This window comes from Hippocampus guttulatus, chromosome 18 (assembly GCF_054856545.1).
Source record: "Hippocampus guttulatus isolate MCC_2025c chromosome 18, RoL_Hgut_1.0, whole genome shotgun sequence".
In the NCBI taxonomy this organism is placed as follows: domain Eukaryota; kingdom Metazoa; phylum Chordata; class Actinopteri; order Syngnathiformes; family Syngnathidae; genus Hippocampus; species Hippocampus guttulatus.
Window position 1 is genome coordinate 6514313 of NC_141278.1, and position 27909 is coordinate 6542221.

Here is a 27909-nt window from a genome sequence, read left to right on the forward strand (position 1 = left end):
AGTGTAAATGTTCACTTTCGATAATTCATCTTGGGTTAAGGGAAATAAAGTGGAAAATCAGATAAATGATTGAAAACTATTTCATTCTGATTCCATGGAAGGCATTGCCAGGCCCACTGGGAGCAAATTAGAGTTGCAATGTCTTGCCCAAGGACACGTGACAGCAGACAGTCACAGCCGGGATTCAAACTATTTACCCTTCGGTCACTGGACACACGCCCTGAATCCATTTTAAGACAAATCCATACTGCCTCTTTTATTTCTTCTGTTATTTATCCACCCAAGTTGAAATAGTGAACATTGACATCAGATTAATAAAATATTGACCTTTCTACCGAATGTTAAGGTACTGAAATTTTTTATATATGTTCAAGACGTACGTTTTTATCAATTCCACGACAAATACAGAATAAAAACTCACTGAAGTGATCCGTGACATCCTTATATTATCATTCAATATAAATTGCTCCTCCCCAATAAGCAGGTTTTTATCTTAAGATTTATTCAACACGAAATATTAAATATTTTTCAAACAAGCTATTTTTTAAATTGAAGCTAGCTTGTCAATCCTAAATTAGTTAGGGACACTGTGACATTCATTTGAATGGTTTACACTTGTCTTTTATGGTGGTTGTGCTGTATGAATTGGGTAGTAGCGCCCCCGAGTGGCATAAAAGAACACTCGCATGCCAGTGATGATTTGTTATGCGGTGTAATTGTGGCGCCACTAAGCGGTTGAATTTGGTACTTGATTGAATATAACAACGAAAGTGGCGCGACGTGATCAATAACCGCACAATGTCGTCAGTAGAGAGAGCATTTCGGGAAATACCTTTAAAAAAAAAAAGATATTTGACTTTTGGAAGTTAGAAGATCTTACGAGTACATATGTAGCTCATGGCACAAATGCACGATCCCTGGGGCATTGTTTAAACTGAGAGACACCATCAAATGCATATTCGTGTCTTCAAGCCAGACAGACCCAGGCGTGAATTGAGTGACCCCCCCAAGAACTAATGCATCCCCCAAAGAGCGTTAGATTATTTTTATTTAACACATTGAACATGTAAACGTGGAAAGAGGGAATCCTGCATATCCATTTCTGATCAGGACCTGCACATAAGCGTCGACCATTGTTTAATAGTGGGCGTGTCTGTTTCCCGTGGGTGTGAAACGACTCACGCCACCTCCCTCAGTTCTCCACTAGAGGCTGCATTAAGGGAAACTGTCCTCTGACGATATCTGACAACAAAGTGCCATCCTTCAGGCGTCTCCTTGGCGCGCGCAATTAATTAATGTAATCGGAGTTACAAGCGAGCCTCTCATCATCCTACGGAGCACGGCTCCGTCCCCCACCCCAAACGCGGTGATGGCGAAGAAGTCGCTGAGCAAAAAGTCTTTCAAAACTTTTTTCACCAAGAGTGAACCCAACCCGGGCGAGTCGTCGGTGGAGAGCGCGGAGAAAAAAACGGACGAGAAGAAGAGGTTCAAGTTGCCAAAGTTGAAGATAAAGTCGAAGGGGAGCCCCTCTTTCCTGAAGCAGCAGGTGTTCAGGTAAAAGTGTGCACAGGTGTCAGCATGGCTCGTTTGGGATTGTAACCGTCGGTCACTCGATTAGGAACACCTGCAGAATCGACCCTGACTAATTTAAAGGACGCTCGGAGTACACCACGTGAGAGAAGCAGTCGGTGTTTTGCTTAAGGGTACAACCGTAGTGCTAACTACAGCCGTCACAATTCGAAATTATTGTCTAACTGCAGAGTTTCTTCACCTTGTGGTCTTCAAGCTACCCATGTGTGGATACACGAATGCTTCATCTAAACGGCGGTCATATCGACGCCATCCACCACCATCGCGAGATGCTTTCCACAAGCAATGATTTCGTTTTTTTCTGGTAGCTGTGGCCTAAGCTTTTCATTGAGTGCAGGTCCAATAAATGTGTTCACCCCTGTGTAGGAATTGTGTAGCCGAGTGGTCTAGTGGCGGGCGCATCTGTCTCAGACTCATGGAGGCCTTCCTGTGTGACATTTGCAGTCATGCATGGAGCTCCAAAGGTTTACAAAACAAAAAAAAAAAACGACAACAAAAAAAAAAGGAAAACCAGAAATTTTTTGCTTTGTCCGTCCAAACAGTGTCTTCATTAAGGTGGCCGCAAGCCACTTACAGATTTTTACTTTTGAGAAACTCGCAACATTTGATAAGGTTTTTGTTGCACGGCCCTAAAACCGGATTTAAAAAAATAAATACAAAGGATGCCAAAACTAAGATACTTAAGTAAGACATAATACTGTGTTGGATCATGCCATAGAACTAAAATACTGTTGCAAACTTTAAATTCAAAATGCATACAATGGGTATAAAAAGTATACACACCCCTGTTCAAATGCCAAGTTTTTGTGATGTAAAAAAATAAAAATCAAGTCAAGTATCAAGTACAACTTTATTGTCAAATGTGCTGTATGTGCAACAGACGGCACAGATGAAATTTCCTCCCTCTTAAACAGACAACAGACAACAAGAGGAGCCGCTGCGGGTGCCCGCGCCGCCATCAAAAGAACACTTGACATAAAATGACAAAATAATACAACACAACACTTAAAACGGATAAATGAGACCAAGATAAACCATTCAAACTTACTCCACCATTGTTGCCACCCGTAACATGTACAACTCAATTGAACCCCCCCCCCCTGTTTTTAGAGAGGAGAAATAAAACTAAACAAATGTGGTTGCACAAGTGTGCACACCCTCATAACTGGAGATGTACTTTAGCTGTGTTCAGAATTTCCTTATCACGTGCAAACTCGTGTTCAATGGAAGTCGGCACACAACTGCCACCATTCAACCACAGTAAAGTTCAGATGTTCTAGTTGGCTTTTCCTGAAGTCATACTTTCTAGCAGACGCCTGAAAGTTTTGTGCAAGCACTTGACGAGGATTTGGAACTGTCCATAAGTCCCTCCGCCATAACTTAGGTCCCACCTAAAAAAAAAAAATACCATTACACATTTTCTCCTAATGTTTCCATGACTTTGTCATAAACAAGGCAGTCAAAATATTAGAAACGCCTGCACTGCAGCTCTACAATGGTGAAATTTACAACCACAATGACAAACATTTTAAGTGATGCCCCTTTGGAGGTGTCAGTCAAAACTGGGCAATATTATTTTTGGAAAGGCAAAAATTTGAACTCTTATTGGATCTCTGGGATTGTGCAGGTGTACCTAATGAAGCGGTATGTCTATTAATGAATTGATTTGATTCGCATAGACAGACAAATGGAGTAACAATGACCTTAGACATGCTTGAACTCTTTCCCGTGCTGACTTTGTGGAAGATTTCACATGTCCCCGGACGGTTGCATTCTGAAATGTGTTTTTACTGGAGGGAAGGTTCAGTCTTGTAGGGTCCAGAACACTATTTGTATATATCATCACTGATATTTAACTAAATTATCTAAAATAGGAATATTTGCATGAAGTCGAGGTGGCATTTTACACATTTTGACTGGATCTGTTTTGTTTTTTTCCCCCCTTCTGGGCATCGATGTACTGCACAAAAAATATACATATATTTGTGAGTTGAACATGTGACAAAGAGGGCAAATTAGGACAGCTCTATTGAGATGAGTTTTTATTTGAAAGGTTGATGGATGTATCGTATGTCAAGTGAAGTATATCTGAATTTGTTATTGGACGTCAGACATGAACGATATCGCCGTTGTCCAGTTCAAGCAAGTGAGGATGCAGCGCTGTGTCCAGCCGAAAGTGGAAAAGTGTGTTTGTTGCCGGGACATGTTCGAGATGTTGGAAATGCAAAAAAACAATTCCATGGGGTTGTTCATCGGGTGGTTACAGGCGCCACTGACTGGCAGTGTGTGTTTGCTTAGTGAAAAGACCAATAAATGATGGGTTTGCTCAAGAGCTGCATGCTTCCAGACTGGGGTAAAGGTTAACCACATACTTGTGCACTGAAAGCTGTAATATTTGGTTCGGAAAGAATATATAAAAAAAAAAAAAAAAAAAAATAATGATTTGATACTTTTGTATAGTCCGTATTTATTTATTTTTAACTTTAATCCTTTCAGGGACAGCAGTTACGACAGTGGACATCTTCTCTTGTTATCAGGTTACAGGATGCATGAAGGTTTTTTTTTTTTTTTTTTAATGATGCATTTTGTTATTGTTCGTTCCATGACTTTGACTTCCCAAGACTTAAAGCAATAAACATTATGGTTTAGCATCTCACAATTCCCCGGAATGGAAAATTCTCACACCCACCAGTTCCCCTTTCAAGCACAAGTGAAACACACCCGGAGCCCCCTCGTGGAATTTGTAGCTGTCCACCTCAACCTTTGTATATTCCGCTCAGCTTCGTGAGCAAATTAGCAAGGCCGGAATCATGTCCAAGGCTCTGAACGTGTCATTTTTGAGCAGTATTTGGCTTTGTAATTCAATCGACGAAGGCAAAATTATAAACAAAGAACCATAGAGCGAACGTGTGTTTACCGCGTGTTGCTGACTGATGGACGGGGATTGAAAGACAAAAAGTGAATGTCGACGCCTTGTCGAAAGCCCAACAATGGCAGCTCTGTGTGTGTTCTTATGTTTGCGGTTGCAGATTGTCAGGTATGTGTACGCCCGGCGGATACGTCATTCCCGACAGTTACACAATCCCCGTGCCTTCAACGGGTTGTCAAATGTGTTCCTCGCAAGATCTTCAAAATGTCTTGACGATGCTTTCGAGGGACACGGCGTGACAGGCGGAGGTCCTTGCATGGACGTCCATTTTAAAACGAATGTTGACGCGGTGCTCCGTTCTTAGAAGCGGCCCCAAAACGGCTCTTCAAAAGCTCAAGTGAGGGAATAAAAAAAGCGAAATGGCTTGGAGCCACGAGTCGATAAATTTGACTTGTGCTCAAGATGTCAGTTTGCTATGTGGCTTCCTGGACCTTCCAGTTGGGCGACGCAAAGCAAGCAGCCGAGGTGTCGATCGAATGACGGTTGTACGGATTCGACCGGCTTTTTCGTGTAGCTAAACTCTTGACCCGTTGTAGTTCAAGTCCCGTTTCGATGTGTCAGGTTCTGCTACAGATCCTCCATTCAAGCAATAATTCGAAAACTAATGAAAGATTGTATTTTGATCAATTGAAATAATGTTCCAATACAGAATCGCATGATATGTTTCTCTTTCTTTTTTTCTTTTTGGTAATGATTTTTAACATTAGCCCAATCCTACATTGATACTTTGCTGCAAAAGTCACACTAAGACAATATGGAATGCCGTTGCAAGGAACACAACGTCAATCTCTGTTTAGCCGGTTCTGATCAACATTCTCCACGCGGTGATTCATTGCCTGTGTTTCAAAAAAAGAATTGTGTCCTGTCACATGACAATTACATTTGCCATCCTGTTATTCTCTAATTATGCTCGGGGTTGTCCGTCGCTTGCACCATTATCAGTCAGTGTGTTTTGCAAAAAAAAAAAAAAAAAAAAAAAACCCCAAATATCACATTTAACTCGATTGCATCGTCGCTTGATTGTCATATTCAACCAAAAAGTACAAGACACATTCCAATGAAATGAAACAAGTTGTGCCCATGCAGAAGCCCGCTCCTAACTCAATTTTTTAGGTCGCCACTGATTTTATTTACCCACCCCCCCTCCCCTCCAACTGACCTCACGATCCTCGTAAGGCATATGATCCTGTGCTCTGATGTTCCCCCAAAAAACTAGCATAGATCCAGTCAGGATGCTTCCTGTCGTTGACCCGTAGAAATTAATTAAAAATGACATGATGCTAATTTATGATATTTTGTGTTTCTCAGTCCTGCTGAACCCGTTACCAGTCCGGTGGATGGACCTGTCTTGGCCAAGACAAAATCATCAATATATGCCAGTGCGCCGAGGTCAAAGGTCAGTAAAGCAGTTGGTATCATTGTCTCGGTTCTTTCTTGCATCTGACCTGGTAACATTTTGGTGGGATTCAAATCAATCCATAGGTTCATTGGAACCCTTTCAGGGACAGCGGTCATGACAGTGGACAGCCTATCATTTTATCAGGTTACAGGTTATCATTATTGGTGCATGAAAGGGTTAATTTGACACTGTGGGGGGGGGGGGGGGGAAACAACTGAACTGAACTTTGAGAGAAAATAAATGTACACAAATGTACAAGTGGCAAATCACCGTATGAACGTGAAGAGAACCCGATACCACTTGATGAGTTTGTAATCCTGTCACGAATCAGGAACTTCTTGTTATGCAAAACATGTTCACTCTTCCCTTTTAATGAGGCTGTTTTTAGTCAAACAATACAAGAAAGTCATACCGGTGTTGCTGCGGGGGACGAGGAATAGAACTCTTGCCGTCTGCTTGACAGGATAAATAGTATGGACCTCGGTGCTCCGATTGCGTTCAAAGTACCGTCGTGTTTATATTTCGTCACCTATGCAAAATGCAATTTTTCGAGCTTGAAAGCATTTTTATGTACATCTTGAAAGCATGGATTAATATTTAAAGAGAACCTGTCTGTTTTTAAAAAAATTATTATTATTATTTTTTGAAACGATCATGTCTTGGAATAAATGTCGACGCAATGTGAAGGGTGTCCAGACTGATCCACTCCATCCTGTGGGGGTTTAATGGGTGATATTTTAGCGTGATAAGCACTCCCTCACACCCCCCCCCCAAAAAAAAACCCAGATCAGTTTTGCATCGTTGTTATTTCATAACTACATTTCTGCAAGTCATTCGAAAAAGCAAAACAGACAGTGCAATTAGATTTGGCACTCAACATGCATGACGACTCAGTCCGAGAATCCTTTTGCACAATTGCTGGGAACGTTCTGAATGCTAATCTAAACGGCATTGTCAAAAATGGGCTCGTTTACTGTTGAGATAAACATCTCCTTAAAACTTTCTGAGTTCTCAATCCCATATTTCAGCACATTGCCAGTTATTGGCCCAATCCAAATTGTGAATCAACACTTCACATGGTGAGTCTCTCATTCTGTCCAGCAGAGGGCGCAAGTGCTCTACTGAGCGATCGTGCTTGTTCACGCGTCAAGCGATCTCCAGAATGTATTAATCATGTGACGTGTTTGTTTACTCCGTGCCAATAGTGAACCTGTTCCCATAAATCAGCGTGAACTATGACTCATAGTTCCACTTGACATCCGGTTCATTTTATTTAATTTTTTCATTCGCTGAAGATCACAAACGCGAACCCGGCACCAATTAGGCACAACATAGAAATCACATTCGAGCACATCGATCATACAAATAATGTTAAAACACTTTTTTTTTCATTTCAAAATGTCTACCGTGTGGACATACCGATAAAAAAAAAAAAAAAGACAAGTGATGCTTCAAGCTCCACCTGTTGTGATTTGTCTGTGTTTAGCATTTTATTTCGCAACTTACGATGCACTTTGATGATCCTTTTTAGCTCTTCATTTACTTGACAACCCATCCGTAACAGAAGGAAGAATTTGAGTAGGCACACCCCGGGGAGATTCTATCAGATGGATTTATTATCATCAAGTCTCGTCAAAACATCCACAAATAGTCAACGCTCTCACGTCACTCTAATCTCAAAACCATTTCGGATTCATGTGGACCAGTCATCCATGTCCCCCTCATATCATGCAAACTGTTTTATCGTGACACGTAACTGTTTTCATAATGATGAGGTCTACTTTTTTCCAAATCAATCTTCTTTGTCATTTCCCTCCAAAAGTATTCAACAGACAATTCAAAATGCCATCAGTTCGGGGCCGTCCGGAGCCCCGATATAAGTCGGTATTGAAGAATTTTTTTTTTTTTTTTGTTTCAGTAGATCATGTTCCTTTCATCTTCGGGGTGGAGCGGTAGTAATGCTTGGAATGAAGACGGGGTGCGAGCTCATTTTCCCGTGTAAAGTCTATTAAGAGCTCGGTGCTGTGGTTGAATAGCTTTCATTCCTATCTTAAGGCATTCCTCTCAAAGAAGTCTTTTTTTCCAAGTAGTGTAGTCTGTAGTGGCATGATTTTATTTTTAGTCTTTTATACCACCTGCATCACAATCTCAGTCAGATTGTAAGTCAACAAAGTTAAAAAAAAGAAAAATCAGCGGGCAGGTATGGATGCTCTTTTCCAAGCATTGCTAGCATTTGCTATGCATGTATTGATTCTGGTTGCCTCTCCTTCCTAGGCCCAACACTTGAGCACCTCTGAGACCAATCTCCATAAACCCAACAAATTTGCCACGTTTTCCTTCGGTCTTCTGAAAAAGCAGAAAAAGAAGAAAGACGAGAATCTCTCTCGAAGCGCTTTTGGTCTCCATCGACCGGATATTGAAGAGCATAATGAGGTAACATTAGTTTTGCAGCGTGTCATTCATCTGGGGAAAAAAAGAAAAGCGGAACTACATTTGTCAGGTGACAGTTTTCCTTGAATATTTTCACTAAGTGATACCGTTCAGTTTTTCTTGACGGTGCAGCCATCAGAACAACAACGTTGTCGCATGAGCTACATGCAAGTCTCATCAGACTTATTCACGAGATGATTTTGTGATCTCTCCGTAGAGAAGCGTGGACCTCGCTTCGATGCCCGACGATCAGGGCAACCGAAGAGCAATGCTCAGCATGTCTCAGCCAGCGCTCGACACCAGTGACAACTTTGACATCCCTTCCCCTCCCTCCGTACATTCCAATGTCTTAAAATCCTACTTGGCTCTCTCGCAACAAACGCGTTTCGCTCGTACCTCCAAGGCAGGACTTCGGGAACATCCGACAAATGGCTCGGACCTTCTCTTGCACGCTAAAGGTCCAAACTCGGCAACTGCGGATATTCACGTTCAATCGGAAGAGAAGGAAAACAGTCCCGTGGACGGCAACCGGTCTGATTCTCACCCGAGCCAGCCCCCTTTACCGGATGCTTCATATCAATTTCCCGATGAAGCGGTCGGCGGCAACTTAGCCGAGGAACACCGTGTTTTCCGGCAATCGAACACTGACATTTTGATCGCCCGGCCCGGCAGTGCTCCACCGTCCCATCGTGAAACGAGCGTCCTCGACGCGCTTGATGGTGGATCCCCAAATAATGAAGCTGATGCTACTGAGCGCGCTACGGAATCCGCTATGGTCCAACAAGACGTCCTATCGACTCACGGCGAAACTTCGGAGAGTGCCGACGAAACGTTGCCCGTTAGCAAGCGTACCGTCAGTCCGTCTGTCAATCAAGATGCGGTTTATGGCGCTTTGTATGACTCGCTGTTCCCCCAAAGTTTTACCACCGAAGTGCTGTCTTCAGTCCCAACAAGTCATGCCGACATCTACCACGAGACCAGAACCGTCACCAAATCCGAACCCCTTGTGATTGAAACATCTTCACATTTTGAGAAAGAAACAAATGTTATTTACACCCAAACTTCGTGTGTTCCCGATAGAAATCCTACTTTTGGTGTTTACGACGAGCGGCCCTCCCACCAGCGCTTTTACTCTTGCGATACGACCTGGAAGGACCTAGTCACCCCCCGCGGCTATCAATCTTCCTCTTCCCATTCCTCGAGCTATTCAGAACATCTCGACAAGAGTCCTTATTCAGTCCGCCCCGATGCAGGCGTCAAATTAAACAGTGTCGGTCTATGTAAAGAAACCTCAGCCCCCGTGGCTACAAACGCTGCCCTTCCTGTTTCTGACTATATAACAACCCTAGGGACAGACACTCGGGTTACAGACTCCAAACGGAGGGCGATCCTTGTCAAAGAGGTAGTGGCCGAGGGGGTGAGTCGGGAATCTGGATTTTCCTCTTCTAAACCAGACGAAGTGACCGCAGCAACAGGTTTGAAGAGAGAAATGGATGCGGATCAAGACTTTATTTCTTCTCCCACCCCCGGACTCCAGAAGACTTCTTCTATACCTTGCAGCCCGGTGTATCTGAGCGTGGGATCAGATGATGGGAGCACCGTGGACATCTATTTCAGCGCGGAGGAGGACAACATGGATAGTTTGGATGAGCAGGTATACGTCGGGGACAAGAGAGAAGGCGAAAGTTTCGGCGGTCCGTCAGAGGTCAGCCGCTTCGAGAAGGTGCCACTGGCTAAAGAGGCAATTGAGAGAACGGAACATTTTGCGCTCTTTAGCTTTGGGGGAAGTGAAAGAGCCAACAAGGAAATGCAAGATTTCGAAGAGGATCGGCACAAATTCCAAAGAAGTCAGAGAGAAGAATTCCAAGTGCCCTTCACCGATAGAACCGAGTTTCTTCAAGCTGAAGAGGAGTTGGTCGCCCAGGTCCTGCCAAAGATAAAAGAACAGGAGTTACCGGTCATACCGGTTCTGCCGGCGAAAACGGCGATGGTATGCGAGTTGGCTGCACCCTCCGGTAACATGCAGGGGCACGGGGCTGACGAAACCTGCATCAAGGTCACCGAAACACCAAAGTGGCCCTTAAGCGAGGAGCGAGATCTGCAAAGTCCCCGATGTTTGCTTCAGAACAACACCAGGCGGGAAGATAAAGACTTAAGCACATATCAACTCAAAGAGGCGGAGGAGAAACGTTTATCGATTGCGGTTACAGCTAAAGAAGAGCGGCAGGAGCATGCGTGCAACCAGAGTACCAGTTCAACACGTGCCCTTCTAGGCTCTCGCGTCGCCGAGGTAGACGCGAGCGTCGCGTCGCACGGCTCCGAGCTGCAATCAGACGCCGCTGCAGGTCGACACAATAGGGTGGCACGGGAGAGCGAGTGGGCGGATACAATTGCTGAGAGCGCAGGAAGCGGCGTGCGGCGAGACCAGGTCGCAGTTGAGCTGTCAGACCTCAAAGCGGACACACGCCATCCTCGGGAAGAAGCTCCGCAGGAACTCTTTGGGACGCAGGGGCAGCTGCCAGAAGCGCTAGCTGACCTTAAAGAGCGGTAAGTGTACAAAACATTTTTTTAAAAAAGAAAACAGGTCGTCATTGTGTCTAAGTTTGAAGACGATTGCGAAATCATCACGTGGTGCAGTTATTGGTCTGAGTGGCGGCTTGTTGTAAAAGTTGAAGTGAATTATGCCTACGTTGAGGATGTTTTTCGGCATACAACATGGAGCCGAAGGGATAGTCTTGCACCTGCAACGACCCACGCCCCCCGTCGATGTAAAGAGATACACTGCACATGTCGAGCCAAGGCAACGAGCCATGTGTGCCCTACTTTCTCAGCTTACAGTGTTGTTGATTGATAAAAAACCATAAAGGTTGTCAGCATTTCCTGTCATAAAAAGGTAGGGTAAGTATTTTGAACGTGTGGAGTTTGAACCTGCAGTTGATGCAGCACAAGCCAACCATAATAGCTCAGATAACATGAAGTTGGAGAAGCACATCTGATGCACGGTATGACTTTGGCGTTGGTATTACATTTTATTGGTGTGAAAGGAGGTTGCGTTTAGAATAATAGCTAGTCAGCATGATTGCACGGACGCTACGACAACCGATCTTAAAACTGGTACAATAGCCGAGCAACAAATTGGTGGAATGGCTGATAAAAGTTCAAGTCAACTTTATTGTCAAATGTGCTGTATGTACAGCACAGGTGAATTTTCTTTCCTCTCAACCACAGGAGAGAGAAAGTAGTGATTCAGTCCGTTTATTTTTAACTTGTGTTAACATTATGAGATTTTTATTATTTATTTAATTTTTACATGACTTAATGGTCCTACGCCACACTTATTTTATCGTCTTTGAAGTCCTTGTATTGGGTTTGGAAGATAATTTGGGTTGGGAAATGCCCACGATGCCCTTTTTTTTTTTTTTTTTAAAGCTGCTGTCACCCGCATTGTTGCAAAGTTGTGAGCCATTTTCTAGAAGTTTTTGGGGGTTTAAAAGTAACCTCTTCAAATACAGTGGGGTTTTTTTCAACCCCATTACAAATGCGTTTGACATCCCGCCAAAAGCATATAGTTAGCTAGCGATGGCGTATGCTAGCCAAAAGCTGAGCTGCAGTGTATTTGTTTATAGAGTAGCTAGTGAGTAATTTCCTGACATTGTATTTTCTAAATGTTATATGCGGGAACCCCGCAGTACTGTTTGGAAAATAATCTGAATACAAATTCACGTTTTTGTTTGTTTGTTTTTAACAAGCTGGCCGCAACACTTGGGGCCCCGACCCACCATTGCCAGTCACTGTTATAGTGGGTCCAAAATGTCTGGCAGATCAGGGCGACTGGACCTCTCCTCAATATTTGATATGTAAATAAGCTCTGATTGGATCACTGCTCTCCTTAAATCGATTGGTCGTATGATATATCTCTATGTCTGCGGTCCAAATGAAATCACTCACATCTGAGCCACTCTTTTGGCAAACCTTTTATCAGCTGTCGCGTTGAATCGACAGACTGTATAGATTCTCAAACTGAAACCAGGTCACCCGTATTTGAAACCATATGAATCATGAAATAGCGATTTGGGTTTTAGAGACCTTTTAATGTTGCCGTGAATAATGACAGAACAAGCCTCATTCAACAGGTTAAGAGCCTACGGCATTTTATTTTTAATCACACCTGAACTGTCGCGCTCTATTTGTCTCTGAAATGCAGTGAATGCTGCTCGGCTGTTTTCGAAAACGGAAAGTCTGTGAGGCTTCACCTTTAGACACACGCATTTGTAAACATAACCTCACCGATCCCATCGCTGCTTTGCTATTACTTGGTACTTATAAAGCCAACGGGTTTGTTTTTGTTTTGTTTATGAAGCGCAATTGAACAAAAAGTGAAAAGAGGAACTGAAGCCAAGAGGGCTTGTCCAAGATTCGACTCCCTTCAGAAAAGGATCTGGAATGTCAATGATATAAAATGAAGACTGAACATGTGCCAAAAACTAAATAAAATACAATCTCTAGACAGAGGCAACTTGCAAAGACAACATTCTTGGGAAAAGAGAAATGTCATTACAATGACAAAGAAGGAAGGAACACGAATGTGAATGTGTCTTTTAAACCGGAGTTTTCACAGTTTTGGTGTGTGTGGTGTCAATAGCTACACAACACACCGACTCGGTCCGCGTCACAGGAAGTACAATACCAGTGAAAGGTTTGGGACAGGCTTTAAATTCAAATGGTCTCGAGAGGTTATCAAATTTAAAGCATCAAAGGTGACATTGATTCCCATTACGAAGCTGAGAAGGCTTAAGATGTGCAAAGCTGGCTACTGTTCTGGTTTGAAGAACGCCTTTAACGTTAGCAAATGATTGCGTCCGTGTTGCCTATATAGTCTGGAGGATCTCAGTTGTCATTTATACTGTAGAAAAAGAATTAAAAACACTGAATGTGAAGGCCTTTCCAAATGTTTGACTGGTACTGTGTTATGGAATGTACGTTGCTAGGTTAGCATAAAATCACACGGACTCACTCAATCAAATGGACTTTAGTTGAAGTACAGAAAGAAGATTGATGATTAGGACTTGACTATTTTTGTGCTGTGACTTTTGGTGTGTCCTGTCAGAGGAGGAAAAATAGAAAAAAAAGTAGGGACTGAAATGTGCCTGTGATTATTTAATATTTGCCAAAACAGTTGTGTTGTCATTGCTAATGCTCCTTGGTTTACGTTTATCTGTCTGTCAAAATGCCATCTGTGGATCCTTTGAGCTTGCTACAATTATTTTTTCATTTTTAATGTTGTGATGTCATCCAAGGATCTCAAAATACAAAACAAGAAAAGGATGGTTTTCGATGTTGACTAAGTAGTCGAAAGTAGAACGCGAGAGTAGAAATACATCCAGAAAATGAATAGGAAGTGCACAGAGAGCAGGACAATCCACTTGAGGACTCGATCAAAGAATTTGTAGCTAACCTCCTTCGACTGCAAACATCTGACCGACTATGTGTGGTGAGATGCAATTGCAATGTGTTTAAGCGCCACACGATGTCAGCAAATCCCCGACTTTTCACTTGAACCAGTTCATCGATTCTCAAGCACCAGAAAGTTGGGATGTTTTGTCAGAAGCTCACAATGAAAACACCTGAAATTGGAAATGGTCAAAACAGCTTTTTAGATGTGTTGGGGTTTTTTTTTTAAACAAGTAGAGGAATCTGAGCCACAAATTTGTGTCATAGTGCTAATCTTAACCGGAAGACAAAAGTGCCCTGCCCCAGCTAACACACCATACAGGTTTCGCCTGTAGCAGAGTCATGAGGTTAAAATGAGGAATTATACTCCCATATGTCAACACGGGGACATCTATCAATCCCATTTGAATCCCATCCCAGATGATTCTGGGCGAGAGCTGCTGTCAGTTTTCATTCTCTCCGGAGATTATTTTGTTTATTTGGCTACAAATGTGAACTGAAATCACATAATTAAAAAAAAAATAATTGACGGGAAGAAGAAGTCCATACTGTGCTTTACTGTCGTTTTGGGGTTCACGACCTCATCTCATAGGTTAAAGTATGCAAGATTTGAATTTTGGAATTGTGTCACCGGCTTAAAATCTGTCACCGCTGGATTTGTTTCTTTTACTTGAGTCATCTGTTACCTCCGTTCTGAAATCCCAACGCGATGTTGTGTACCAGCCTACCTCAGACACGAACGGAATGACAACTTTGCGGAGAATTCCGTCCCATGTGCCAAGCCACACCTTTACTTTACGGAAGCCATCTGCTGTAAGGGGGGAGCTTGTAGTGTTTGCGATAAGTAGCCCAACTAATCTGTGTCTTTTCACTCACCAAACAATTAATTCTGTCACCTGGCACATCTAATGCCATCAATTTTTTTTATAAAATTGCCTTTAGAAAATGTACTCAACAGTGATAATAATGATCCTTCATGTTTGTTCTACAGATGTCTGTCTATTACGGTATTTTTGCCTAGCGTGTAAATATTTGATAAAGCTTTTGTGTTGGATTACATAGCCTTGCTTGTTAGCTGCTTTGTGTTGGTTTAAAAAAAACAATTTGCAATGCAGTACAAGACGTGGTAACGTGTGTTCTGTTTTGTAACATAATCCACATACAAAAAGTGTTCTCAATGCCAGCTTGATGTTACGCGAGAAACAAACATATGATTTTCTGAAGCCGTCACATTGTTTTGGTGTGTTTTATATCATCACTCACCAGGATTATTCATTTTTGATCATCGACGTAAGATTATTGCAGTCAATGAACGCTTTCAGGGACAGCGGTTACTACAGTGGACAGTTTATGATGTCATCAAGTTACAGGTTATCATTATTGGTGCCTGAAAGGGTTAAATGGGACGACACAAACCACCCGAAGTTCCGGAATTGGTTTCTGCGCTCTGAAAGCCCTTCATGTAAACATACTGTTTACATTGTTGTCAATAGCTTGAGGCTTCTAAATCTCTGGATGAAATTAGTTGTCAGTGCGCACTTTCTTTCAGAGTACTTCCACGGCCTGTGACTGAAAGCAAAACAATGGCCGACATTTCATTGCTTCTTCAAAGTTTTTTCAGCTGCAAAACTGCATGATGTGCCAAATATGTCGACAAGACCATTTACGAAACGGGCTGAGCATTCCTTTAAGTCATTCACTCATAGGAATGTGCATATGTTAATGGAGTTGCTCTTTAGCTTATGTGTATTTACTGTAGATGGTGTCACCTTTTTTCTTATTTTTTTTTCCAGATCCCCCACAGCACCTTCTGACACCTTTCATGCAAACGATCCCGAGGCCCACGCAGACCACCAACCCGATGACAAAATGTATTCAGGCTACAGCAGCCTGAACGCCACCCTCTCCATGAAAAACTCCCCTCCAGATAAACTGCATGAATCCGGAGACCGTTTCCATCAAGTATCCCTGATGCGTGATGACGCAGCCCAACGGGAGGCGCTGGCTTACGGCCGAACGGAGTCGAACGGAGCAACGCTTGGCACAGAACGCGTCCGTTCATTTGATGGTGTGTCCAGATTCATGCCCCAAGAGGAGTCGTTTTTGTCGGGTAATCAGAGCTACAGACTATCTGGCAGCTCCTCCATCTCCTACTCCTCCTCCGTTCTCCCCGAGGCCCCGTCATACAGCTACGGCGGCCAAAGTGAGCTTGGCAGACAGCCAAAAGGTAAGTGGGGAGGAGCCTTTTTTGGGGTGGGAGGTGTCTGCTGCACCTGCAGGTGAAAGAGAGAGATGGTGGGAGGGATAGGCAGAGAGTCACGCCAGGACTCACAACCACCTTCTGTTTCAGCCTTCCCCGCGGACGACACAGACGCATCCTGTTTTACTGGTGTGTTTAAGGCCACCCTCGTGGAGCTCGACGACCCAGCGGCTCCCGGCTCCACACCCCCGGCCTCCCCGGACGTTGACTGCAACCAGTTTGACATGGACAACCTGGTGGATACCCTCAAGAGCATGGGCCCCTCGTTGAGGCCGAGAGGCATGGGCCCGCGCGGGCCCGCCGCCGTCCCCGTCTCCGCCTTGCCGCCCATCGTGGAAGACGCCCCCAACCCCGTCGTCTCCAACATCCTCGCAAGCCCCACAAAGAGGACGCAAGCCGGACCGGCCGGCGAGGCCCGCAATGGAATTTACACGCTGCCCGCCGATCTGGGCCTCAAGAGAAACACGAGCAGAGACACGCGCTCGCCCATGGAGTTAATGAAGAAGGTATGACATTTTTATCTTGGGTGGAAGCATGATTGGATGTTACTTGCAGCCTAACCCGATTTACTCTCCCTCTCTCTCACGCTATAAATAGAGCCTTCAAAGAATTCTGATCTGTCAGTAGATTCTATTTTGTTACAATGTCGGTGGGATTCAGTCGAGTTTGATCCCATTCAAGCACGACTAATGTTAAATGAATATCTCCCCGACACTGTCATTCCAGATAAAGAATTTGTATCCTACTAAAGACATTTTACAGCTCTCCCTATCACGCTGACTTTTTTTTTTTAACTCATAAATCATATTGGAGAATATATTGTACATTCACAAGAGGTGCATCAACTTGAGAAAAAAAAGAGAGAGGCATGCCCGGTCGTTTAATATTCCCTGAAGGGAAATTTCATGCCTCAAATCCTGAAAATCGCTCTGCTTTAAGAAATGAACCGACTGAATGTCGTTTTATGATCTTTCTGTTTGACGGATTCCTTGCAGGAGCAGCCTGGACCGAGAGACATGCCCCTCAGAGCAACCGCCACCCAAAGTATTCTCATGAGGAAATCCTCCGATGCTTCAGACGAGCACAAATCCCTCAATGGGAACGCGACGCAACAGCCGTCAAAAACTCGTCTGGAGAACAGCGTCATCTTTGGAAGTTACAAATCCTCCTCCGTGGATCAAACGCAGGATAACAGCAAATTCCAACGCTCGGTGTTCCGCACCGGCTCGCTCCCCGATTTGGGCTCTTCCAATATTCGGAAGGAGCTGAGCGAAGTCAACACCGCCACAGATTCATCATCCCGCTTTGAACGCTTATCTTTTCTCATCAATTCCCCGCCTTCTCCATCCAGCTTCTCGAGCGGGTCCGATGACGTCACCCCTCGCAGAAGTCTGCCCCTGCAACAGAACCTCACGTCGTCGGTCTCGAGCGGCGTCGCCTCTCGCCATCTCGGTCCCACCAGTACTTTGGAGAATCACCGTTTGTTCCCCACCGCCGAATCGGCCTCCTCCTACTCAAAATTTGGCCAGACGCTGAGCCAAGGAATTGGCGCCAGCGCCATCGGTGCCCCTCTGCAGAGGAGCTTCAGTCACGAATCCATTTCGGTGGCCGCTCAACAGAATTCGCTGATCAACAACAACCTCCTAAGAGGACCTCAAATCCAAAAAACTGAACCAGAGAGGAATGTAAAATACAGAGCCTTTCCCGATGCTTATGTGAGTATCACCGCTGAATCGTTGACCCAACAACGTGATCACAATTTTTATTTTTTATTTTTTTTTTTTTTAAACACGGAATCCTTGGATAAAAATCATGGTTGTCTGCACACACAGTCACACTTTGAGGAACGCTTTCGTTAACTTGTGCCGTCGACTTTTCCGAGCAGGTGTGTGCCGCATACCTGTCGTCCTTTGCACAGCATGCGGCCATTGCAATTATTAAAGAAAAAAAACCCCAATTAACAATAGGTTGACTTTTTAGACTAGGCGAGGCACGTGACATCATCCTTGGGTTTTATGCGCCGTCACCGAACTTTTTGCCACACTGTAACGAGAAGCACCACAACAAGCAATCGAGTCCAGATTCCGGCTACGCCTAGTGCCGTATCGAATGAATGAAATAACCGCGGGCGTGCATCACCAATGGCTCTTGTTGTCATGGTGCGATTTACGCTTTGCATTACTTGCAATGGACTGAATAATAATTGCTGAGAATGGCAACATTACAGAAACAAAAGTGGGGGGTGGGGGGGGCGTGCATTGAGACTTGTATGCACGAGTTCCTGCACGCAAGCTATTGTCGGCATTTTCTTAACGATGGTATACCCGCACTCACACTTATCGTCAATCATGAACTCTTTCGGGGACAGCGGGCACGACGGTGCGCAGCGTATCAGGTTACAGGTTATCATTATTGGTGCTTTTTTTTTTTTTTTTTTTTTGGGATTTCACTCGTCACTGTAGCCATCGCCAAGTATTTTGGGAAGGCGAAGAAGCTGTGGTGAGAAACCCAAATGGCTGTGGGAAACTGTTAAGTGGCAAAACCAGATGATCAGATCGGACTCCTAATATGCCGTTTGCACAAAAGGAGTGTCGGCTTCTACCCACGGGAATACTGTACGGCTGCCACCGGTAGTTTTCAGAGCAATGTTTGCACGAGTTAAGTCAACAGCCTCTGCATCTTAAGTCCTGAAGAGCGGCCGCGCAGTGAAAGTGGGACAAACTTTCAATATGCCCCGCTGATAAAATGGAGGAGGCTTAAAGACACAATTAAAACTACAAACTATTAAGCCCGAGCCCGTGTGTCAGGAACGCTGTGTTTTTGCAAAGACACAAAACACTTTAATGGCCTCTATTAACTTGACGGCTGATTACAGGTAACCACCCACACGCAAATGCGTTTCATCGAGTTAAAAAAAAAATCTTGAGTGGCCTACTCTAAAGGCACGACAGCAAAATGCTTTGAGGCGGTCGTACAAATATGCTAGCTTTGTGAGATTTTCCGGGGAGTCATGCCGTAATCGGTATACTGTATGGGCAGACATCCAGGAAGTTGAGTTAGTCTTATTGTTACAGCTCAATCGTGCAATGCTGAGTGCGCACAGAAACAATTGGAGGGCGTGTTGTGCAGGTGCCTACTTCACGGCGTTGATGTGCTCCTCAGAGAATTTAGTGTGCGGCGAGACCACCTCCTTTGATTGACAGCGATTGAAGTTGGCGGTGAAAACTCCCACAACGGCGCTGCCCTCCCTCTCGCATCCCCATGAAAATATAAATAAATGCAGCGCCGTATCTCGAACTTCACGTGAACAATTGATTCTTTTCCAGTACCAAATCGACAGCGAGAAAGGCACGGCTGGCTGAATTCGGTGCGAAAAAGTGTCGCTCGATCCGAAAGGGCTGGAATAATGTTCGTAGTCTGTACGGATTAGTCCAGATGAGCATTTTCAGCCAACCCCTGTACTTGTAAGCAAAACCTTTCTCCGTCCTGAATGTGTACCCTTCTGACGGGAGTCAACAAGGATGCGATTTATAGCTTGATCCTCCTCCTTTGTATACGAAGGGGAAACTGGTGCATGCTGGGAAACCAGGAAGCGCAGCGGCCGATATTGCAGCTTGCCAACGCTTTCTAAAGATGACATTCTGCCAACCTCGTCGTGCATTGAAACCATCTGTGACACAGCTGGCTTCAGGGCACATGCCCGACTTTTCTCTTCTCTTTCTCTGTCGCTGTCAGCAATGTTCTCTCCACACCCATTTCAGCTATCTGTCTCGCTTTTTTTTTTTTTTTAAACCAGGGCCACACCCCGACTTTTGTGTTTGCCTTGCACTCGTAAATATTAGATTAAGTCGACTTGGCAGCTGACAGAAAAATAATCACATGGTTCGTCTGATTTGCTTTTGTTCAGTAGGTAAAGGGTTGACATTCACTGATACCGAAATTGCACATTTCACTTACGCAGGAAACATTTCCTTGAAAGGCTTGAATTGTGTTTTTGTTGATTGATTTATTTGACATTAAACGGTACAGCTGTTTGACCTTCATAGGTCACATACATTGATGAGGGAAAAAAAACTTTGACAAAACCGTTTTTATCAAGGGATAGTTCACCGGACAAAACGATGGAAAAGAAAAAAAACATTTTAATGTGTGTGCTCCATCTAGAAATGGTAAATTAAGAATAAGTACATTCACGAGATGCAATTTTCATCCTGGCCAGCATCTCATGTCCTGCAAAGAGAGCGAGGCGCTTTTGAACTATGAAACATAAAGTTTTCTGGATGTGAATAAGTAAAATGTTCCGGTTGGCAAACCCGCCTCACATTTCTGAGGTAGAGAGTTGGTATTTGCATCATACCCAATACTGAATAGACACACAAAATAAAAAAAAAATCACACATCGACGAGCAACCGCTTTGGACACACGCAAACATTCCCCAAGCAGACAAATAACGCGCCGATGGTGAAACGCACAGCGACCCCATTCATGGGTTGTCGCTTCGGTGTCGTTATCAGCATGCGGAACACTGCGAGGCATCAGGTTCAACGGGTACAGATTAATGAATACTTTGTGTGTCAGAGAGATGTGGTCATGGGGAAGAGAAGTTGCATTTAACGCCGATGCCCTTGAACTTCAATAGGGGGGACTCATCCCGTGCCCTACCGTAAAAACAAAGATATATAGATTTATAGTTCTTCTTTCACTCATTCACTCCCAAAGACGTTTTTAAACGTCTTTTCAGACTTGGTCCAGAATTGGCTTGTACTGAATGAGTTAATATGCATGCCTGAAGAGTCCCTTGATGACGTTCTGCTTGCTGATGTTTTAATAGCAATGCATGTTTTTTGTTTTTTTTGCCCGTAGCTCACCAAAGAAAAAGAACATGGGAAGCTCAACCCTCGTCCCGGGAAGGTGAGTCTCTCCGCAAGCTTTCGTAAGGCGAGCGTGCGAGTCCACATTCATAGCTGACATCTGCTATTAAACTCAACTGGAGCCAAATTACGGCTGTGAGGTATCTGACTTGAAAATAATCAAACTTGTCAGAGAGTCATTCAAAACGTTCTTAAAGTACTTGAATGTTCTCGGTTAAAGGATCCAAACCGGACAAAAAAGAAAACAATCCTTGCCCCAACGCCTGACTTAATATTTCCATCCATCCATCCATCCATTTTCTTATCCGCTTCTCTCTCACGAGGAGCGTGCTGGAACCTATCCCTCATTTACTCGTTGCTAGCCAATCGCAAGGCTAACTTAATACTTTGATGGCTTAATTTACTTGATTTCCAAGATATTGGTTCCCTTTTAAAGATTTTAAAAGAATTTGATCCAGTTCGCCACGTTAATGTTATTATAGGATTAGGTTGTGCCTTATCTTCAAGGGAAAAGTTAGCGATAGCACAGTTGGATGTTGGCAAACGTTGACATATCGCCCCTCAGAATATCGCCAAAATTGTGATTGTACTTCCCGTGCGCTTTTTTTGTGTGTGTGTACAGGTGTATTTTTTTGACCGGCCCGGGATGTGCGGCCAGAGGATCGAGTTGTGTGGCGATATTGCCGACGCCACGTCTTGGGAGCTGCAGGAGACCATTTCCATCAGGGTGGTCCGAGGAGGGTAGGAGACCGATTACGTCGCCGCTTTCAAGCAGACGCGTGTCTTTATGCAAACCAGCTAACGAACGTCTTTGCAATTTCCCTCATGCCAAATGCAAATTGCCTCGTCGCTGAAATGCAAATCTGTCAGCGCTCACGTCAAGTCCACGCCTTGCTTCTTGAGAAATTTGAGTTATGTGGTCAACCCTCTCCCGCCCGCCTCCCCAGATGGGTTCTGTATGAGAAGCGCAACTTCAAAGGAGAGAAGATCGCCCTGGATGAGGGCGACATCGAGCTCACCTGCCCTTTCCAGCAACCCGAGGCGGAGGGCGAACAGCAGACCAATGGACAGAAGGTCGCTGAGGAGCAAAAGGGTGAAGAGAACGGAGAAACAAGCGAGGGACAGACCAAAACGAAAGCAGCCAAGAGGTCCATTATCGGATCTGTTCGACGGGCAGTGAGGGTAAGCGCAAGTCAGGTTTCATTTTGTGGCTGTCGATCTTGTTCGTATTATGCAATGCACTGTTGCAAGTGGAAAAACTGAACAAATTATATCTTCTGCTTTGGGTCATTACCACTTTTTTTTTATTTTAATGTCAATTCTTGATATATTGGTACAGTGAAGCGGCACACAAACCGCCTTTTTGAAACGTAGAATTTGATTATGAATTGAAACTCAAGTGTGAGCCGTTTGATTCTTTCAGTCAGGTTTATTTTGGGATTACACTTTACAATTCAGTCGATGAGATCTCCTTCGCAATGTTTTGCTGTGAAATGATGCGAGGTGTGTCAAATACACAATGTGCCAATATGTAAGATGCGCTAGTGACATCTAGTGGTGAGGTGGACCTCTTCACCTGCGAGCTGGTGACAAGGCCAAAGTGGCCTCGTAGGATGCCGGGATAAATCCCTTTGAGCTGCTCGTGACTATAGAGCCACTTCCTATAAAAACCCTTTTCGGGAAATCGTTTAGAATGCACATATATGGTCGCAGAGACGAATGCCGTGTGTGATGCGTTTCACTTCCGTTCCAACCTCTCACCCTCAAGGATTACAGCGTCCCTGAAATCAGCCTCTTCCCGGAGGAGAACGCCGAGGGGAAGAAAGTCATCTTCAGAGATACGTCGGAGGATGCGAGAATTTTTGGATTCCCCATCAAGGCTAATTCCATCATCATTAATGCCGGACTGTGAGTGAATGGAGGAAGAGCGTTTTAGGAAGTGAGGTGTGACAGCGTGATGATTTTAGTTGGACTTATGGTCGTACACAGGTGGCTGGTGTTTTCGAAACCCTTTTTCGAGGGCTCTCCGCGCGTGTTGGAAGTCGGCGGGTATTCCAATCCTGCTTCCTGGGGTGTCGAGCAACCCTATGTGGGGTCGTTGCATCCGCTCAAAATCGTAAGTGCATGCAAATCAGCCACAAGTCTGCTTTTGTTTTGAAATTATGTATGGGCAGTAATAATTGGTGTTCCTTTTTTTTTCCTTTTTTTACGCCCGTAGGGGGAACCAAAAGTGGAAAACATAAGTGAACCAACGGTAAGAAAGCCCGCGTAGAGTAGATATTGCATCTGGAACTAATTTCTAGAGATTGACGTTGAGGTAAAGTTGTTAGAAATGTCGCTTATAAATATATTGGCAGATGTGATTACCGTGTGCTTTTCTGTTTTCAATACAGTCTTTGTTTTGTTTGGGTTTTTTTGTCTGCAGATTGAGATTTTCGAAAGGTCGTATTTCACGGGCAAATCAAGGATCCTCACCTCGAACATGAAAGATTTCATGACACGAGTGCACAGGCAGCAGGGCGCCTTCATGTACTCTGTGGGCTCCCTCAAAGTGCGCGGAGGAATGTGAGTTCCGGGTGAAAACGGCCGCTTGGCACCAGCGCAATACAGTGACTGCAGTTCTTCAACCTGTGCGTGTGCGCGCATGTGTGTGTGTTAATGTAGCTGGGTGGGCTATGAGAAGGAAGGATATCGAGGCCACCAGTACCTGCTGGAGGAGGGCGAGTACCACGACTGGAGAGTGTGGGGAGGCTCAAACTCTGAGCTGCGCTCCGTTCGGGTTCTCCAGGCTGTAAGTTGGAAGGGATATTTTATTTCTTTTTATTTTTAAACCTCACCCATGAGTTTTAATATCTAATCTTCTTTTTTTTTTTTTAATTGTAAGTTTGCAAAAGGCGGAAAGGACTGCGCTATTGTAATCAGGTCAAGGTACAACCGAAAAGTACAGAGCTAGAAATTTACTTGGATTCAAAATTTAAAGTAACTTTTTTTAAAACAACTTTTTTTTTTTAAGTAGCGTGTACTGTGTTTCGCAACAGTGGAAAAAATGGGATGACTGTCAAAGTACAGTTTCTTTCATGAGGCCTCATAATGAAGCAAATGTACTCTCTTTTTTTCCCTTTCCAGTAAAAAAAAAAAAAAAGAACTAAAACATACTCGGGTCAATGCAAATAAAATTAACACCATTGAAAAAAATGAAATCAATTCAAATATATTGAAATGAAGTTTTTGCAATGCATTTTTTAATCCCGTATTGTCAATATTTTTACTTTTCAAGCTTGAAATGGAAACCTTTGGGGTTGGCTGTCAATGACTTACAGATTTATTTATTTATTTTTATTTTTTACTGATCGCTGCCGGGTTCCGTCCACGCCGTGGTTTTGATCTACGCTCCACTTCTGGTTTCTGCAGGACTTGAGCGACCCCTTAATGGTGATGTTCGAGCAGCCAGAGGAAGAGGAGGGTGCCGTTGCCCAAGAGGAGAACACCTTCGAGGTGACGGAGGCCATTCCAGATGTTGAGCTTTTTGGCTTCAAGATCAACACCCGTTCAATCCAAGTTTTCAGTGGAGTGTAAGTCCAAACCGAAAGTCCTCTGCGAATGATATGGAGCAAATGTGAACCGATTGTTGAAGAATTGCGTTGACATGCCGCCTCCCAGGTGGGTAGCCTACTCCCATGTGGACTTTTCCGGTAACCAATACATCCTGGAGAAAGGCTTCTATAGTACGAGTGCCGACTGGGGTTCCCGTGACACTCGCATCTGTTCCGTGCAGCCAGTTCGTTTGGTGAGGCCAGCGAGAAGCTGAAGATGATTGCTGGTATGTTAAAATGCAGCTGCGGGGATGAATATTAATTTTACCTTCTTTGGCTTTTAGGCTCCAGCTGACGGTAACAGGACCAGAAATGAGGTGAGTCTTTTAGTTTTTCCCAATTTATTTTGAACCGCACCTTGTTTAGTGTTCTAAATAACTCAAACGTGGATATCACAGAATGTCATTGCGTTTTTTGCGATTGTATTAGTGTGTGTGGATCGATGTTGCCAAGGCAACGCATGCAAATCTGATACTACACCTTTTTTTTTTAATCCGACCGCCATGGTCTTCACGTCTCAATTTGCCTTTCTCAGATACTATTGTACTCAGAACCGGATTACAAGGGAGAGTGCCTTATCTTCAACTATAAACAGGAAGCCGCAACAGAAGAATTCCAGACCAAGTCCTGCAGAGTTGTTGGAGGAAGGTGAGAGATTTGAAACCCGCCACGATGTACACAAGGAAGGAATCTGTCGAGGTCTAAAATTAAATTCATCATCTTTTTTTTTTTCAGCTGGGTTCTCTATGAGAATAAAGACTTTTCAGGGACCATGTATGTCTTATCAGAAGGAGGCTATTGCTCATTAACAAGCATGGGCTGCCCACCAAACACCTTCATCCGCTCCGTCAAGGCTGTGCCGATGGTTGGATGAATATTCATACAAAACATTGATTGGATCTCTTCTGGCATGGCTCTCAAGCTCCATCTCTCTTTGAGCAGAGTTTCTCAGTTCCATCCATCTCATTGTTTGGGCTGGAAGGTCTGGAGGGAAGGGAGATCGCAACAGACTCTGAGCTTGTCAACATGCAAGCGGAGGGCTTCAATGACCACGTCCTTTCGGTCAGAGTCAACAGTGGCTGGTAAGATACTTTGAGGGTGTTGAAGAGAAGGAGATGAACATGAAAAAAAGTAATCATACTTTTTCTGAGGATTTCTGTTTTGATGCTGTCGAATTCCATGAATTTAGAGGTGAACCAGGACTTCATATCTGATTATGAGGAGGTGCGGGAAGAGGGTGGAACTGAGATTTTGGGTTTCCAGGAGAAGGTAGTGTCAGCGATGAAAGAGAATGCTAGTTTGTTTGTTTTTTAACCCAAAATGGCGCAAAGGTGGAGGAGTGGGATGATGACGGACAGGGGCCACAGGACAGAGCCCTGGGGCACCCCTGATGTGAGTGCGAATGGAAGAAAGGAAATTGAGCTGAATAGACAGAGTGCAGTCTTTGAGGTCTGAAGCAGTCCAGGGCAGTGTGAACGAATCCGGTATTAGTGATGCCACTGCAGGAGAGTATATTGAGGGGTATGCACGACTGACGGGGTGTTTAATTGTGTTGAGTGGCCCAGATCCACACACGTCTAATTTCTCTGATGACAACATTTCGTCTTGCTTTTTTTCTAGCTGGGTGCTATTTGAATTTGGCAACTATAGAGGGCGCCAATTCCTTTTGGAGCCGACGGAAATCACCAACTGGCCCAAGTTCAGCTCTGTGCAGACGATTGGCTCACTGTATCCAGTCAGACAGGTCTGTCAACAAGTCATCCCCTATTTATGCATGACATCTCGGCGCATGTGTTGTTGACTGAATTCTGATTCCTATCCGTAGAACGATAAAAGATAATCACGAAGGTGCTTCAGTTGATTCCAAAACCGAGTTGTTGTTTTTTTGACGCAGTTCGATCAAAAAGCTTATGTTTTGTAAGTGCTTTTTGCAGTATGTCTTCCTGGTGTCATACCAGTACAATGCTGTGATATTTTTTGCAGAAGCGGCACTTTTTCCGCATCCGGAATGCAGAAAGCCATCACCTCATGTCCATCCAGGGCGGGGTGGAAGAGCTGAAGTCCGGACGGGTGGTGGTCACACCAGAGGCGGAGCCCATGAGTGACATTTGGTTCTATCAGGATGGACAAATCAAAAATAAGGTCGTTACTTGAACATGTACCTTGATATTTAAAAAACAAAACAAAAAAAAACAATATTTTGCACATAAGTTACGGACTCATGCTGAGACCGTCACTGACATTTTGCCGTTTGATGTAGCTTTCCCCCATCATGAGTCTTCAAGTGATGGGCAATGTTGAGCCAGGTGCCAAATTGGTTTTATGGAACGTGACCCGGCAGCCCTCCCAAACTTGGATGGCCCAGATGAGAGGTCGACTCAGCAGCATTACGTACCCTGGAATGGTCGTTGATGTCAAAGGTATAAACATAAATTGATTGATTTATTTTTTTGGACTCAAATGTCAACTGTACAAATATGTTAAGTGTTTGTTTTTATTTAAAGAGGTGTTCATGTTATCACTGACCTAGTTGCATCCCCGCCCCATGTATTTATTATTATTTTTATTTATTTTCAGGTGGCCAAAGCTACGATAAGGACCATGTAGTGATTATGCCAGAGAGTGACGAGAGGTTAAGCCAACAGTGGGAGATTGTACTGATCAATTAAACCGCCACAGACGTGTTGCTCACTTTGGCAAAACTTCCACTCACATTAACAGGCTATCCCCCCCCCCTCCGAATCCCCGGAACCAAGAGCAATCCCATGCGTCACCTTTTATTAATTTTATCGAAACCCCTTGTATTCATCATGCCGCTCCCCAAAGAATATTCTATGTTTGTGGTTTGTAGTATACAGAGGACGGGAAGAAGTATTCACACGTAGCTTACGGGGGTAAAAGCTTCAGACTTTACCATGTTACTTTTCTCATACCTGGAGTGTACAATTGCACACTCCACTCAACTAATACTTAAAATGGACAGCTGAGAGATAAAGCCAAAGAATGTACGGTATGCAAAATACTTAAAAGCTATTTTTATATTGTGTCAACATATTTTATGGTGTTCCTCATCTCTATGCAGCGTATTGTATGCGAGTTTGTGGGATGTGTATGTCTGTTTTTTTTTTTTTTGTGAAACTACGATAGAGAAATATGTACCTAGATATCGATATATACATATATATAAAGAGAGAGAAAGAGATTAATAATACCTGCAAAAATGGTATGTTCTTTGATACTAAAGTCATAATATATATAGGAGGGTGTGTTTTTAAAATGCTAATAAAATTTAAACGCTGTCAAAGCGAAGAAAACAAAAGTTGTGGTCATTGGGTTCCAAAACACTTTTTAAAAAAAAAAACGGAACTACACACATGCACACACA

At 43.9% G+C, this 27909-nt stretch overlaps 1 protein-coding gene across 2 annotated transcripts; it reads left to right on the forward strand.

Moving 5' to 3' along the window:
• The first annotated feature begins 1233 nt into the window (after window positions 1-1233).
• Window positions 1234-27843, forward strand: crybg2 (crystallin beta-gamma domain containing 2). 2 transcript variants are annotated; one of them, XM_086136332.1, is made up of 25 exons: window positions 1234-1554; window positions 5828-5915; window positions 8193-8351; window positions 8566-10895; window positions 15593-16026; window positions 16150-16565; window positions 17055-17774; window positions 20924-20971; window positions 21554-21672; window positions 21879-22113; window positions 22700-22839; window positions 22921-23047; window positions 23150-23185; window positions 23357-23496; window positions 23596-23722; window positions 24343-24503; window positions 24592-24718; window positions 24809-24841; window positions 25060-25172; window positions 25260-25389; window positions 25467-25606; window positions 26145-26268; window positions 26508-26666; window positions 26785-26944; window positions 27102-27843. In XM_086136332.1, exons 1-25 carry the CDS (start codon window positions 1370-1372, stop codon window positions 27191-27193), a joined length of 6543 nt encoding a protein of 2180 aa, XP_085992458.1. In that variant the 5' UTR covers window positions 1234-1369; the 3' UTR covers window positions 27194-27843. The 2 variants fall into 2 exon arrangements, with proteins under 2 accessions (XP_085992458.1, XP_085992459.1); XM_086136333.1 differs by lacking the exon at window positions 1234-1554 and adding an exon at window positions 4258-4627.
• The last annotated feature ends 66 nt before the right edge of the window (window positions 27844-27909 follow it).

Excerpts from the sequence above, each read along its gene's own strand:
- crybg2 (XM_086136332.1), top strand. The coding sequence starts at position 1,370 with ATGGCGAAGAAGTCGCTGAGCAAAAAGTCTTTCAAAACTTTTTTCACC. Across the intron at positions 1,555-5,827 it reads CTGAAGCAGCAGGTGTTCAG|TCCTGCTGAACCCGTTACCA; the intron begins GTAAAAGTGTGC and ends TGTGTTTCTCAG. Across the intron at positions 5,916-8,192 it reads CCAGTGCGCCGAGGTCAAAG|GCCCAACACTTGAGCACCTC; the intron begins GTCAGTAAAGCA and ends TCTCCTTCCTAG.